The sequence below is a fragment of the Pongo abelii genome, chromosome 13 (genome assembly GCF_028885655.2).
Source record: "Pongo abelii isolate AG06213 chromosome 13, NHGRI_mPonAbe1-v2.0_pri, whole genome shotgun sequence".
Taxonomy (NCBI): domain Eukaryota; kingdom Metazoa; phylum Chordata; class Mammalia; order Primates; family Hominidae; genus Pongo; species Pongo abelii.
The window spans coordinates 107,461,989-107,478,632 of record NC_071998.2 but is presented as its reverse complement, the minus strand read 5'-3'; the positions used below and the strand labels follow the sequence as shown (position 1 = coordinate 107,478,632).

Here is a 16,644-nt window from a genome sequence, read left to right as displayed (position 1 = left end):
TGACAGATCTATCATTAGATAAAGAGGTTCTGCGAAACCTTATTTGACCTCTGGGGCTGGAGCGGGTGGCCGTCTTTCTCTGTGTCCATAGACATCTTTCTCCATCTATCACAGCACTTGTCAAACTGACTGCCTTTGCCTGTTACTTGAGAGCCACTTATAAGAGGCTGTAATTTGCCAAAGGAAGTGACAGAGTCTCCATCATCCTAGCACCCCAGTTTCTGGCACAGTGCCTAGGATATAACAGACAGCATGCAGCCACTCTTTACTTGTTTGCAGAGTTGTCACATCACACAACAATGCAATGGGGAATCCAGATGAGAATCTGGGCCCTCTGTTCATGTATTGGTTCTACATCTCACCAGATGTGGAAGCTTGAGAAAACCTCTGTAATCTCTTTGTGCATTCATTGTTTATCTGTAAAGTATTATAATAAGACCTATCTCACATGGCTGTTGGGTGGGAGAACTCAAGGAGATAATAATGTAGCACAGTGCTTCATGCACAGTAGAGACTCAAGAAGTGTGTATAAATATTATTGTCATTATCAAAACGTTCATCCATTGCCTTCACCTTTACCCGATCTATGTAACGTAGAACCTGCTGCTATGGATCATTTAAGACAGCACTCATGCATTAAGGGCCTCACTGAGTGCTGAGTCTGTCCATATTTCTTCATAAATTCTTTTACAGACAGAGCAAATTAACTTGCATCATTCCATGAAAAATCCTATTAGCTACGATGATATCCCTTCTTTTCCCCAAAGTTTTCTTCCTCCCCCACCCCCCCCACCCCTACTTAAGGAAACATCCATAAGCTAAATTTAGTTTTCTACAAAGTATATCAACAAATATTTGATATCTACAGGTAACTGAACATGTGTTTGATGTTTATGCAAGATACTAATTCTAGGTAAAAATACTAAAAAAAAACTGTATTAAATTAAGTATACTATTTAAAATTAATAATAATTATGATACTAATAGTTTTAGATCAGCAAGAATGATATCATTTGCAGTATTTAACCAATTCATCTATATCTGTTTCCACCATGAACTGAGATGAGCTGTAGATGAGGCTCCAAATCTGGTGACTTAAAAAAAAATTGGGCTAAATTAGAAATTCCCAAATCACAATTATGAGTTATCACCAGTGACTGCAAATGTTTTCTGGATAGTCTAGATATGAATTTCAATCTTGGACCCACAAATGATGGGGTACTTTCTCCATGGAGAGTCCTCTGTTTAGTTGTTCAATGTTCCATCAGACAGCAACTTTATCAAAAGCTGGAATTTGATGTATTAATGTGGGAGAGAACAGTGAGAAGTTTCCCTTTCCCCAGTTTTACTGCTCTAGAAACTGTATCTTCTTGTTCTGTTGCTTCACATGAATGTGGATCTTAAATACATACAGCATTGCATGTTAAATAGCTCAAACAAGTGAGGAGCTTTCTATTCTGTGCTTGAGGAGTCAAATTCTTGTCAATCAGCTGATTTGCACCATAATGCAACACTTATAAACTCTTACACTAATCTCTTCAATCTTAAACATTTTGATAATTCAGATATAAAATTTTAGGTGTAGGACATTTAAGAAATAAATATATGATCCGGAAATATATATATAATATACATATATGTTCCTGCTTCAGAAAGCCACTTGAGATTATGCAAATAATTACTTGCCTTATCAGTGCCAATATTTTTTTAATGCCATTTCTTATTTTAAAAACTTGAGTTAGTACCTTTTCATTAACAGTTGGCAAACTTTAGTTGTGGAGTGGGGAGCAAAGAGGAACAGAATCATGTACATACTACTATCTTGTTACACAGCAAGTTTAAAAGATATAATTTACCAATCATCTGATCATGTTTGCAATATTTCTATTGCCTTTAATGTTAAGTCATGTTCAGAAAGAACACTGCTGGCAAATAACTGATGTCTATGTGGATTAGTATTTATATGCCAGCTCTTTTCACTTGCATTACTGCATCATCTTTGCTGTATTCCTAGCTGGTCCTTTCATCCTAAAGCAGAGGTTTCCAGTTTACATTCCATACCACAAAATCATCAGAAACAAATTAAACTGTTCTCCCCCTCTAGCTTAGTGTTAGTGATGAACAGAAAGAAAGAGTCATCTAGTGTGTCTCTTTCATATATGTACTACTCCTACGAGTTGATTCATGTTCTACACATCAGTGGTTTCATCCAACTGTGAAGCAAATTCTTTTTTCATACCAACCCTCCCCTTATAGAAATAGTAATTGCAATTCCATATTGCACAGATATTATGTGACACCCAACAGTGCTATTTAATGAAGGAATTTTGCCAATAGCTTGTTTTGCCTTCTCCACATGTAATGTTTATCATTAAATCTGTCAATAGTTTAAAAAGTCTCTTAGCAATAGTGTGACTTGCAAATAAACACTTTAGCAATGAGGAACATAATTTTAGCAATGAGAGATTTAATTTTGAATGATTATTGGTCTCTTCTCCACCTCTAGAGACAAAACTCTCTATTTTGTACTAGAAAACTTTTTTTCTTATTCTGGAGGAAAAGCATTTAAAAGTTTATTTATTGAGTTTTAAACAATGCAAAAGTCTTGGTGGCTCCTCACCCCTGTTTGCCAGTTGCATAGCATCTTGTCCTGAGAACAAGAAGATGAATGGATTGATAATCTGATAAAATCCACACTTACTGATTGGACCCACAAATGATGCTTCATTTGCCTCAGTGTACTCATATTCACATTCAATATTCACTCCAGAGTACTGTTTATTATTTATGGTTTAAACATTGTAGTGAGTTAAAATACATCACTGTTTTCATGAGCCTTTGACCCATTTTGTAAATTGTTGTATAATATGATACAATAGAGATAACAAATAAATATGCAGTTTTCATAAATGTGAATGGTAACCAGCAAAGAACGTTAAGTGTTTTAACCTAGATGAACTGTGTCCTGTTAACTGAATCAACGCTGTGACTGCGAGGGAAAAATCTAATGGAATCCTTGTAGCACACATCAAGCAACTGACAGCAAGGGCAAAGGGTAGTAGGTACATAAGGGTAGTTCTGTCTAAATCATATATTGTATTACATAGTTGCAAAATGTATGTGTTCAAAAAAAGAGTCATTGCTTTTCTTCTGAGTTCAGCAAATTGTTTGGAGACCAATCCAGAGACTGCTGGGGACCACTAGTAGCTCACAGCTCATGCACTGAAGAATATGTCATAAGCTCTTCTGTTCAGCACCCTAACCATCTCTTGACCTAACCAGCATCCCTCCTCTTCTTTCTTTAATTAGATCTACTTACTTTTGTATAATGCCATCGCCACAGTACCCACTTCCATGGATGTATGTGACAGCAGGTGACGGCTCACTCTCTTCAGTTCCTGAAATAGTTATGACCCAATACTGGTACACACTGCCAAGATTTAGATCCCTGGAAAATACAAAGAAGATATAATTATACAATTACAATACTGGGCAGACAAGGAGAGAATGGAAAATTGATCCCCTGGAATACGTTCTATCAGTCTTGCTCCTTTTTGAAATCAAATGCACATTTAGTTATCCAATACTTTCTATTGTCCACTATGGTTACATCAGTTAGCTAAGTATAATGGACTACACTAAAATGTACAGTAATAACTAGCATCAATTGACTGATAACTATGTACTTACTAGGTGTTGTTTTTTCTTTAATTTAACCTATACAGCAACCCTGCTGGAAAAGTATCAGACAGCAAATGACTAAAAATGAAGATGTTTATGAGGAAGCCATCCGGGAAAAATAAATATAAACAAAAGCACAGAGGTGGGAAAGCACCACATCAGATTCTTAGGGCATTATCTGATCAGTTTCCTCATTTTAAGACCTGAGCAGAAACTCCATTACACGTGAGCAAACCCTTTTCTGATGCCGTGTGTACAGTGGCTCTCTGCTTCCCTGCCACTTGCTTCTCCCTATTTCTTTCACTCTCGACAAAATAATAATAATAATAGCAGCATCCATTAATAGAATATAGGGCCTTAGGCTAAACACTTTTCATGAATTTCTTATTTGAGAAACAAAACATCCCTACATGGCTGCTAGTATTTACATGTTGATTTTACAGATGGTGAATCTGAGGCATAGGAAGGTAAAGCAACTTGCTTACAATCATATGCTATTAAGTGATATCCTATATTCTGCCTGTCTTATCCCTATTTTAGGTCTGTTTTAATAACCTCACCCCTTGCAAAGTCGGGTCATGTCCTGGGAATCGCAATTCCAAGGACTGCTTCCTGCCAGATTTCCAACTTGCCTAGACTGCACCTCTCCTCTGACCTAAAGACCTCCTAGTACCTGCTCGGACTTCCTCACAAACACACCACCAAATGAACACGGCTACTGCCAATTATCCTCCAAGGCAAATATATGTTTATGTCAATTCCACATGACCACATCCCCCTCCCTATTTCCTTTTTGACCATTTTCAAATGAAGATGTTATTCCTGTCTTTCATCTACCTCTGCGTCAATTATTTTTAATAATAATTTTTTAATAATAAAAAAGTACCATGGGAAAAAACACAAAATGATAATGAAGAGAATTCCTGTCAGATTCCAGTGTTGGGGGGGATTTCATAAACAAAAGGATGATGTCAAAAAATCTCAAGTTCTCCTGCCCATCTGTTATTTCAGCTGCTGTTAGGACTTGGGCTGTTTGGTTAAGGCCAACAAGATAACAGGTGCTGGGGCAATGGACAGAGATTGTCTTCAGACTCTCAACATAATAATGAGCTGGAGTTTATGAGCATTGAAGGACTCTGGGAAAGAACACAACTTTCCTGAGAATGTTGGATGTATTACCCCAAACGGAGTTTGTTTTAGCAGCACTGGAACTACTAGTATTGTGGGTAGACCAAAAATCCCTGGAGATTTAGTGCTCTGCCAATGAAGATGAAATAGGTGGACATACCAATATCTTGAGAGATTTTTATGCATGAATGATGGTTGTTTTGTAAACCTCAAATCCTAATTTGTTGATAGAATTATAGGGTTTATTATTTCATTTAGCTTATTGGCTGCTTTATCCACATCTAGACTAATGAGCATATACTTCATCTGGTGATAATTCTAAAACTGGAGTTAGGTGGAGAAAAAAGTAACAATCCCAGGGGATAGACAGAGGTACATGATAAATATGACATGCATTGTATTATGCATTCATTTTTTTCTAAAATATGGAGGCATGTTATATATTTTTTAAATGGCCACATTGTGATATAAAATAAGAAATTTTCTTCAGACTACATCCCAGTCCACTGGGGCTATCCAGTCACTGTCTAAGTAGATGGGGGTAGTTCTCTGGAAAAGGGTGAGTATGAAAAGTACTTCTCTACATTGTGTTTTTCACTTCTGGCATGTGTCACGAGTGATTTGTGGCTGATGACATTTAAGGTGGTTGGCTAATATTTGTGAATGTTTTCCTCCTCTCTCCACTTTGTCTTCTCGTTGCGTCTCTTCCTCCTCCTTTTCCTCAATAAACATCAACATAGAGACAAGAAAACATGTGTTTCTGTCCTGGCTGCCTCACTTATTAGCCAGGAAGTCATGGGCCGGTGTTTTACCTTTCTGAGCCTATTTCAAATCAGTCATAAACCTGGCTTCACAGCATTTATCTGCAGATGAAGCATGAGAACATTTATAAAGCACATATGGGCCCAGCCTATGACAAACATTTAATAAATGTTAATCCATTACAATTAATGGTTAATTATCAACATTCTTGTCCACTGAATTTATGCTATGGTCCCCTTACTAGAAGAGATGGAGAGACAAATAAGTAATGTAACCTTGGTAAGGCAAACCCGTGAAGATGCAGCCATCATCTACCATGTGTGCCATGGCTTGATGAAAAGTATCTTTTCTACTACTTCACTTGGCTGGAACACCCCCAGTGCCTGGCAGCTTGCTTTCTTTCCACGTGACCCATTTCAGCTTCTGAAAATTCTGGATCCCAGAAGGTTTCTCTTTACCCTGGGGCGAAATCTGTGTCCCTGTAACTTCTACCCACCGACCTCCTTCTTATCCACTAACATCATATTTGATTAGTACAGAAACCTTAATAACCTTCCTTCTTCTAGCTGTGTGTGTGTGGTTCATATTTCATTGTTTTCCAGAAGCTTAAGCAGCTCTTTGAGGAAGGTGTTGTTATCCCAAGTTTTCAGATTGAAAAATAAAAATCCAAGTCACTCCCTTAAGTTAAAAGGTGGGGACAGTGGGATGGGTACAACAGTTACTAAAAAGATTATGTTTTCCATGGAAAAGTTCCTATGATGAAACTATATTTTACCAAAGTTAAAGTCAGAGTTAATGCTAAATGAGGGCTCTTTTCTCAAGAACCTAGGTAGAATAGATTTCTTTCAGAAGGATAAGCTAGTGGCTTCTGAAGGCGTTGCTGGAGGTTAGAACCTATTTCATTGTTGGTCTAAAAGTAGGACATTTTCGTCAAGTTGTTCCTTTCAGCTGCTCCTAAAACCATCTGGAAAGCCTTATGCTATCACTTGAACTCCTTCCCCTCCTGTGCCTCCTACATTCAGATGGACCCTAAGCCCTCTCAATTCTCCCCACCCAGGAGTTTCCATGTCATCCTTTCTTCAACTCTCCTGAGGCCCATTATGTCAATCTTGACGGCCGAAGCAGCCTCTGGCTTAATGTCCTGCTTCGAGCATATCCCGTTTCCAGTGTTGCCAACATCGTCAGAATATTCTTAAATTTAGAGTCACTCTCCAGCTCAAAATCTTTCATTTAGTGCAGCGACAGGAGCTTGCTACCAAGCTGAAACTTCCAATTTACTCTTTCTTTGGAACTAAAACTTTAACAGGTCACCTGAGATGTGATTATTTTGGCTACTTCTGATTTCTGTCATCAAATTTTGAATGCCATTTTAAGTTTTTTCTTTTTAAACTTCAACCATCAGTATTAGTAAATCATAAAGTCTGCATCTGAATATTTTATGTGTGTAGCTAATATATTTAAATGTGATGAAGTTGTTTGTCTATTCTGAAGGGTTGTTCTGTGGAATCTTTGCAATTTTTTTTTTAAGACAGTCTTGCTCTGTCACCCAGGCAGAAGTCATAGCTCTCACTGTAGCCTCAAACTCGCTGGCTCAACCAATCCTCCCACCTCAGCCTCCTGAGTAGCTGGGACTACAGGCATGCACCACCACAGTGGCTAATTTTTAAAATATATTTTGTAGAGATGGGGTCTAATCAGGTTGCGCAGGCTGGTTTAGAACACCTGGGATCCAGTGATCCTCTTCACTCGGCCTCCCAAAGTGTTGGGATTATAGGCATGAGCCACTGTGCCTGGCCCTCATGCATTTATTTAAAAAAACAAAACAAAACAAAACACTTTTTTCTACATTTAACCGTCATTCTTTAACACATATCGCAAATGGCATATGTGCCATAGGGTTGTATTTCTGATAATTAGAAACAAAAATGCTGGCATTTCTGGTTGATATAATCTCAGTATTCTGCTTCAGAAAGTCATACTGATGGTAAATGTATATTGAATTTAGAGCACAACTTACACTAAAATTTAATTATAGGTTGTGAAATCATTATCTAAAATATTAATATATACATAAGGAGGGTAAGCACCTCATGACTTAAGCTTAAATATGCATTTAAAATGCATAAATTAAAGTGTATTGGTATGTAGTTAATATGATAGGTCAATTAAAACCTATCTGAAATCTGTAGATAAGTCGTGTGATTTTGCGGGGGTCTGTTTTTCTGTCTTTTAATCAGGATGTTTGATTCTTGTCCCATACCACTGTGAAGGTCAAATAAACACAAAAGTCATATAGGAGGAAGGGGAGAGAGAGCCTCATTACCCTATGGAAACGCCACATTTTGCTTCTTCCAGAAAACTCTCTCTGAGCTCCTTAAATACTCATTATTGATCCTATTGTTTCTATATCACAGCATTCGTTTATCATTGTCTATCTCTTCAAATAGTCTCTATAACTAAACTGTGTTATATTTCTTTAAAACTCCATCCTCTGGAATAAAAACAGTAATCATAGTTTCTATGTGTTGCCTACTTATTATATGCTAGGCACTATGTATCATATTTTGTATGTATAGTCTCAACCAAAAGAACAATCCCTTGAATAACTGTCTTCCTTGTGAGATGAGGAAACTAACACTTAGGAAGATTAAGCTACTTGCTGATAGTCACAATATTTTTGTCATGGAGTAGAGATTTGAACCAGTTCTGTCTAACTCCATTCCAAGACAGTGCTTTCCAAAGACGGAAGCCCCAAGCTTTCTCAAAGTACAGCAGAACAGAAATCAAAAGACTTTGTTTTGGATCACAAAGAGCTTACATACAAAGACCAGTTGAAAGATTTGGAATTTGTGTTTCATGACTTCCAAATCTTTGTTTTTCTATAGTAATTTCATAGTATTTCCCTATGAAATACTACCGCTGACTCACTGACCATGGACAAGCCATTTCCTTTTTCTGTCCATCCATTTTTTTAATCTATGAAAGAAGAATCTGGGAAGGATGTGATGATTAGTTCTGCAATCCATGGGTCTAATTTAAGGAGGAGTGTTGTGTTGTATCCTTATGTCTTGAGCTTTTCCATAGGCTAGAAACTGCTTCAGCATTTAAAATTCTGCACTGAGAACGTGTGTAGGTCTGGATCTACCACCCAGATTGTCTGAGTTAGAAGACATAAGATGGGACCACCTAGGATGCCTTTGGCTCAGGAAGAGTCCAAGTATTCCAGTCTAGCCTTGAGCTAAGAACCAGAGGGTAATGTCTGGGCACTTTGTATATAACCCTCCAGCCAAGAATGGGAAGGGAAGGAAACTTCACTTTTTGAGCCTGAGATGATGTGCCAAAGACTATACATGCTATAATTATTGTTTTAATTAGAAAATACTTCACTTATATAGAAAAGTACAGACTATACTATAACAAATGTTCATAGGCTTACTATACAGCTTTGTCAAATTATAACATTGTGCCATATTTTCTTCATATCTTTTGTTTTTGGTGTGAAAGGAATAAATACTGATCAAGTTTAAACCCACCTGTATGCTCCTCCTGTATCTCATTTCCTTCCCAGGCACATTTTTATACTTTTTGCACAACGTATTATTTTACATATTTTAAATTTCATAGATGTTTTAATATTATACTTATTTTGTAGCTGGCTGTTTTTCTTTTTTCCTTAGCATTGTTTGAGATCACACACATTGCTACAAGTAGATCTGGCGTATTTGTTTTCACTAACATAAGTATTTTACCGTGTGAATATATCATACTTTATTTGGCCATTCTTTTCCTGATAGATACCTAGGTTGGTTCTGTTATTATTGCTATTATTGTTATTTAATCACTGTGTTTATTATTTACAATGTTACTTTAAATATTTGTGTTCTTTTCCTCTGTGCACATAGCAAGAGTTTTCTGAGGGAAAAAGAGGCTAAAATGGTATCATTAGGTTAAGGTAATTACATCTTCAACTATTAGATATTGCCAAAGTATTTACCAAAATGATTGTATCAATTAACACATCTACCCAAAGGCTTCCCATTCCCGAAGTGCTGGTCCTTGCCAGCCCTTGATTCTGCCAAATATGTAATTTTTTTTTGTCAATCTGATGGTTACTAAATGATACTTAATTACTGTTTTATTTTGCCTTTCCCTGATTACTAACAAGCCTGAGTATCTTTTCATATGTTTGTGGATCAAGTAGGTTTCTAGTCATGCATATTGTTTGTTCATCTTTTTGCCTATTTTAAATTGTTTTGTTTTTCTATATTAATACATAAGTATATTTACATATACTGGATATTAATTCTTTATAATTAAAGCCATTGTAAATACCATTTCATAGTCTATGACTCCTAATTTTTCATTATGTTTATGCTGCTTTGTTGATAAGAGAATTTTGTATCCTTCATGATTTGTGTTTTTCATATGTTGTCGAATAAACATTCCTTTAATCTAAGATCATAAAATAGTCTCTTTTATTTCCTTTCAATAATTTTAAGGTTTTGTTTGTTACCTATATGGTTTCAAGCACCTACAATATAGGTTTTTATTATTATTATTATTTTTTACTATTATTATTTTTTAGACGGAGTTTCATTATTGTTGTCCAAGCTGGAGTGCAGTGGAGCAATCTTGGCTCACTGCAACCTCTGCCTCCCATGTTGAAGGGATTCTCCTGCCTCAGCCTCCCAAGTAGCTGGGATTATAGGCATGTGCCACCATGCCTGGTGAATTTTATATTTTTAGTAGAGACGGGGTTTTACCATGTTGGCCAGGCTGCTTTCGAACCCCTGACCTCAGGTGATCCACCTGCCTTGGCCTCCCAAAGTGTTGGGATTACAGGCGTAAGCCACCATGCCTGGCCCACAGTATAGTTTTTTAAATGATGTGAAATAAGGATTGTTTCCCCCCCCAAATATGTATTAAAATTATTTGTCCAGCACTAGTTAATCTCTTTAAGATAACAGTTAATCCTTTCACTACTGAATTGTAATACTGCCTTTGCCATATATCATTTCAGTACTTTCATATTCTTTTTTTTTCTGGGTTGTCTTGTTTCATTGGTCTATTTTTGCTCTTGTTGCCCAGGCTGGAGTGCAATGGTGCGATCTCGGCTCACCTCAACCTCCGCCTCCCGGGTTCAAGTGATTCTCCTGCCTCAGCCTTCCCAGTAGCTGGGATTACAGGCATGTGCCACCATGCCTGGCTAATTTTGTATTTTTAATAGAGACAGGGTTTCTCCATGTTGGTCAGGCTGGTCTCAAACTCCCGACCTCAGGTGATCTGCCTGCCTTGGCCTCTCAAAGTGCTGGAATTACAGGCATGAGCCATGCCACCCAGCCTCATTGGTCTGTTTTTTATCTACTGTTTTATCGGTAGCAGTCTATAGCGATTTCCATAGCAACATAAAAGTCTAGATTTACATTATAAGTTCATTCTATAGTTTTCCTTTTCAAAAGGGTCCCTTGCTCTTCCATGTGAACTTCCATGTGAAGCTTCCTCCTTACAAATGCCTGTTGGGATTTTGATTCCAATTTCATTGAATGTACCAGTGTATTTGAGGAGAAAGGGCATTTTTATGATACTGTGTCTTCCCCCATTTATGCACACAGTTTATCTTTTTATTTATTTAGGTCTTCTTTTATAGTTTCAGTGAAGTTTTAAAGCTTTCCTCATAAAAATTGTGATGATTTTTTATTAGCAATATATGCCTTACTCTAAGCATTTTATAGGTGTCAGTGCTATAGTAAATAGTAGCTTTTTATCTAGCTATTTACACACACACACACATACACATAATTACGTGTAGGTTTATTTGTATTCTAATAGTTTGGGGATAATAAAAATAATTGAGTTTTATATAAATTTATATTATATTTAGAAGTCCTCACAGACTGTTTTATTTGTTCTAGTAATTGTTGATTCTTAGTAATTTTTCTATATTGTTTCCAGTAGATGAAGAATAATGTTAGTTTTGTCGTTTCCTTTTCAATCCTCAGACTTTTTTTTGTTTTTGTTTTTTGAGACGGAGTCTCGCTCTGTCGCCCAGGCTGGAGTGCAGTGGCGCGATCTCGGCTCACTGCAAGCTCCGCCTCCGGGGCTCACGCCATTCTCCCGCCTCAACCACCCGAGTAGCTGGGACTACAGGCGCCCTCCACCATGCCCCGCTAATTTTTTTGTATTTTTAATAGAGACGGAGGTTTCACCGTCTCTAGCCAGGACGGTCTCAATCTCCTGACCTCATGATCCGCCCGCCTCGGCCTCCCAAAGCGCTGGCATTACAGGCTTGAGCCACTGCGCCCAGCCTTTTGTTTCTATTTTTCGTCTAGCTGCGCTAGGTAGGAGACCAATGGCAAAACTGGGTATTCTGAAGATGACCCTGTGATCAAAAAACTTTTTACATTGTACTTATTCCCAGTTTACTGTAATTTTTTCATCATGAAGGAATCTGATTTTACAGGGTTTTAAAAACTACATCTAGTAAAAATTCCTGTTTTAAAAATTATTTAATTCACAAATATTGTGAATTACATTAATAGACCACCTAATGTTAAAGTCACCTCTTTAACATTGTATGTGGTTTTTAATACATTGCTGAATTCTGTTGGCAAATATATAAGATTTTGGCTTATTTGTTAGAAATTCCATTGATTGAAAAGTTTTACCTTTTTCATTTGTTTATTCGTGTTTTGTTTGTTAATGTGCTGCATTGTGGACAGAGCTTATGTTCTATGTGATACTGATACTTTAATATTTGTTTAAATTTGTTTTGTGGCCTAGTACATGGTAAAAAAAACTTTAAAAAATAGTCTACATCTGTATTCTAGAAGGAAATATTCATAATTTAGTTCTGTATCAGGGTTCTATAAATTTTTATCAGCTCAAACTTTTTTGTGTTGTTCAAAATCTTCTAGATTATTACTATATTTTAGTTTGCTTGATCTATAAATTATTGAGAAAAATGTGTTAAAATATCACAATGTCATGCATTTATCTTTTTTTAGGTAAAAGTCATTGATTTATATATTTTCAGGTCATATTATTTGGTAAATTCAGGTTTTAAATCATAATATCTTCCTTTTATCATTATGTGGTGACTTTTTTTTTAAATCACAGTAACATATTTGCCAAATGTCTCCTTAGTCTGAAAACTATATTAATTTGTTTGGTTAGCATTTACCTGGTAAATATTGTCCCCACCTTTACCTTTAACCTTTCAGCAAAACTTTCTTGAGTTAAATCTGACTAGAGAATCTCTATCTTCATCCAATTGACTTTAATCTGATTAGTATAATGACTTATGTTTCCATTTTTTCCTTGCTTATTTATTCCTTTCCTCCTTTCTTCCCTTCACTTGGATTTATCGAATTTTTAAATTTCCATTATTTGTCTCTTCTTTGTTCACTTAACTTTGAAAATTGTACTTTCTAGTTTTATTTATTTTTTGTTGTTATTGTATTCTGTTTATTCTAAAATACTAATTTGTATACTTCTCACCAAAGTCAAAATTTAGTAAAAAGCCCTTAGGTTGTTTACTGACCCTTATTTTGATGCCTTGTTTAGTTTTTTTCATGTTTTTAATTTTCAGATTCAGTGGGTTTTAATCTGTGGGAATCATGTGCTCCCTGGGTCAAGTCCATGTCCTCCCTCAGAGTGATTTTACGTTAATTTCTAGGTACCCCTGCAACATCACTAACCTGGAATCTTTTTTTTTTTTTTCACTTAATTTTTCAGCTCAGGCGTTTTCACACCATACTGAGCAGTATAAATTCAAACATCAAGTCTTTGTGAGGTATAAGACAATGGTTATAAATTTCCACTTAGATCCTAGGCAAAGATAGTAAGTCTTAATGACAGTTAAGTCAAATCATGTTAATTGTCATGGTATTAAGGTAGGTAGCTAGACATATGCATATACATATTTTTTCCCTAGTACACCCTTTCACTAAACATGTAGATTTTCAGGGGTCATTTCAGGGGTCCTGAAAATCTCATTTAAAATCCTTATTTTAAAAGTGTTAGTCCCAATACACTACCTTGCAGAGTTGCAAAGCCACATCTCTCCTGGGGTGAACAAGAATATTCAAGCCGAGTACTCAATTGCCAAAACTGATGGCTCTCCCTTATCGAAACTATACCAACCACAAATTTAAATCCAGGGTTTACCTGTTTAGTTCCCAGTTCTATTTTATTTCTTGCATGTCTTGCCCCTGGAAATATCCTTTTCTGTTTTTCTGATCTCAGTCATGCATTTTAAAGGATGCTAGTTATATCTGTAATATTTTATCTAGAATATCCAATGGATGCTCATATTGGAAAAGTTTTTAGTTTAGTTACTTTACCAAATTTTCCATACTATTTCTAATATAAACCTGAAAGGCAGAAATTATTTTAATTTTTCAGTTGAGATTCAGTGTAGTTCAGTCATCTGCTCAATGTCAGAGATGTAATAATTATAAAACAAGATTTAAACCATGCTGTTTGACTCTAGAACCCTTTATCTTTCCAAGACATTGAGCTGACTTTTTGGATGAGCACACACTAGTGAGTCATATAGTAATATCCAGTACAATACAGACCACAAAAACTATCTGAAGATAAAACAAGCTTCCATTTATGGTTCTAAAGTATTTTAGGAAAGCGAAACTCAGATTATATTATATTATATATTTTTTAAATGTAGAAAGGTAGAGAACAATAGTTTCAACTCCAACATATCTTTAGAATGGAAGCTGACTTTTAAAAAAAAAAAGGGAAGTGACAGTATATAATCTCAATTGCTTTTTTCCCCCCAAAATAAAAATCATCCATGCTTATTATAGCAAATTAGAAGGCAATATGAAAGAATTAAAGTAGAATAATCTCAAATTCCATTACCCTGAGACAGCTACCAGGAACATTTTGGTCAGGATCCTTTCAGTGTCTTTCTTTTTTTTTTTTTTTTTTTTGAGACGGAGTCTTGCTCTGTCACCCAGGCTGGAGTGCAGTAGTGCAATCTTGGCTCATTGCAAGCTCTGCCTCCCAGGTTCATGCCATTCTCCTGCCTCAGCTTCCTGAGTAGCTGGGACTACAGGAGCCCACCACCACGCCCAGCTAATTTTTTGTATTTTTAGTAGAGACGGGGTTTCACCATATTAGCCAGGATGGTCTATCTCCTGACCTTGTGATCCGCCCACCCTGGCCTCCCAAAGTGCTGGGATTACAGGCGTGAGCCACCATGCCCAGCCTTTCAGTATCTTTCTATGTATAAACACACATACACATATTATTTTGTATAAATATAAGATCACAAATTTGTAATATCACTTCGTAATTAGTGTTCATGAAGAAAGACTGACAAGTAAATCCAGATAGTAGCTTAATGCTAGTTGATTATATTTATGGCTTTATTTTTTAAAATTTCTGAATAAATATATTTGTATTGTTTTAGGTATGCTTACACTTATACATCCAAATAGCTTTCACTGGTTTCTGGGATGCAAAGATGAACACATTATGGTGCTGCTTTTAGGATGCTCATTGGATGGCAGGGAAGAGACATTAAAATTGAGGCTTTAAAACAGCCTAAAAAAAATGTAGGGGCTGTAGGAGCACAGAGGGTTGGTTTCTTACCCTGGATGATGGGGAGGGAGTGTGAGAAAATTTCCCAAGGAGGTACATTGGCTTGACTGGAGAAAGTCAGAAGAAGTCATCAGGAGAAAGAGGAAAGGACTGGCTTTCCCAGCAAATGACATCATCATACTTGTTTGGTGGAAGACCATTTAGGTAGCAGTATAGATAATGAGTTTGGAAGGAAAGTTGAAAAGGCAGTACCTGAAGGCAAAGACACCAAATATTCCCTATAGGATGGAATAAATTGAGTACCTAGAAAATTTTGGTATTATGCTAGATATTTTTATATTCTATTTTATTTAACAAGAACTAAAACTTACAAAATGTCCTTCTTTACTGAATGGCATTGGAGCTGTGATTAGTCTTCTCAAAAGAATTTATTTCTTAATATTCACATATTAAAGTTATATACACACAGTTTTCCCACTGAGTGATGACTATGTATGCCTTAATTCCAATTTTGTCTGAGTATTACTCTGAATTTTTAAGGAAACCTTTTATTTCTGTTGACTGAGAGGTACTTTGGTCCACTTTTTATTGGTGGTGGTGGGTGGTTGGTAAGGATCTGAGACAGAAAGTATTGTATGCCCTTGGGAAGAAATATTTTGAAAGATAGTTTAACATACTCATTGTGGAACAAGTTTCAGAAAAAAATGGCTGTTTTATTAGTTTTTGTTGTGATTGTGGCCCAATCAGCTATTTTTCTCTGGACATCACTTTTATAGTTCAATTTTTAAAAAAAGTATGAAGTTCAGTCAAAATGGAGGACCCAAAGATGAAGAAGATACTGCCATTGGTTTCAAACAGTTCAAAGGGCAAAAGAGAGGATAAACCAAGTAGAGTGTGATTGTAACACAAAGTAGAGTTTGGCGAGTGCTAGCAGAGGAAGACCAAATAGTGGTTTAAAGAATGAGAAAGGCTTAGGGAGGCTTCTTTTTGATAGCTGGGTTATGTTGGTTTCCTTCCACAGGTGTTCTTAGTGTCCTATACTTTATTACAAAAGTGAACACACATTTTGCAATCACATGTTGAATGCCTGACTACCTTGGTGTATGTTAAGTGCTTCAAGGACAGAGAACATTAGCCCTTCCTTGCTGTATCTCTGTGCCTGGTGCAGTGCCTAGCACAGAATAAGTTCTCAGCAATATCTGTTGAATGAATTAATAGTTTGAGAAAGCACACATCAAAAAATGTGAATGATAAGTATAGTGCTCTGAGCAGTAGAAACAGCATAAAATAAGAAAGAGGTAAACTTTTTCTAGATTAAGAACAGTTCATTTAGACTGAAATTCAGGGTAAACCAAAGGAAGTGGAAACGTTTCACTAAAATGGTTGGGTGGAGTGTGCAGTAGATGGCAGGAGGCTCTGAGGTGAGATGTTGGGGCTTGAGTCATCAAGTGACAGAGAATCACTGTTGTAAACGCAAGGAACTGAATGCAATAATTCTCCAAGCCTCCAGCC

General features: G+C 36.4%; 1 protein-coding gene and 1 long non-coding RNA gene across 2 annotated transcripts in view; one reads left to right on the top strand and one right to left on the bottom strand.

The window, feature by feature from the left end:
* Positions 1–16,644, bottom strand: part of PAPPA (pappalysin 1) — a 248,661-nt gene that overhangs the window by 132,826 nt on the left and 99,191 nt on the right. The window contains exon 8 of the mRNA XM_024252110.3: positions 3,320–3,448. Within this exon, the coding sequence (XP_024107878.3) occupies positions 3,320–3,448 (129 nt within the window). The remainder of the gene's footprint in view (positions 1–3,319; positions 3,449–16,644) is intronic.
* Positions 1–16,644, top strand: part of LOC129048000 (uncharacterized) — a 116,444-nt gene that overhangs the window by 1,687 nt on the left and 98,113 nt on the right. The window lies entirely within an intron of this gene.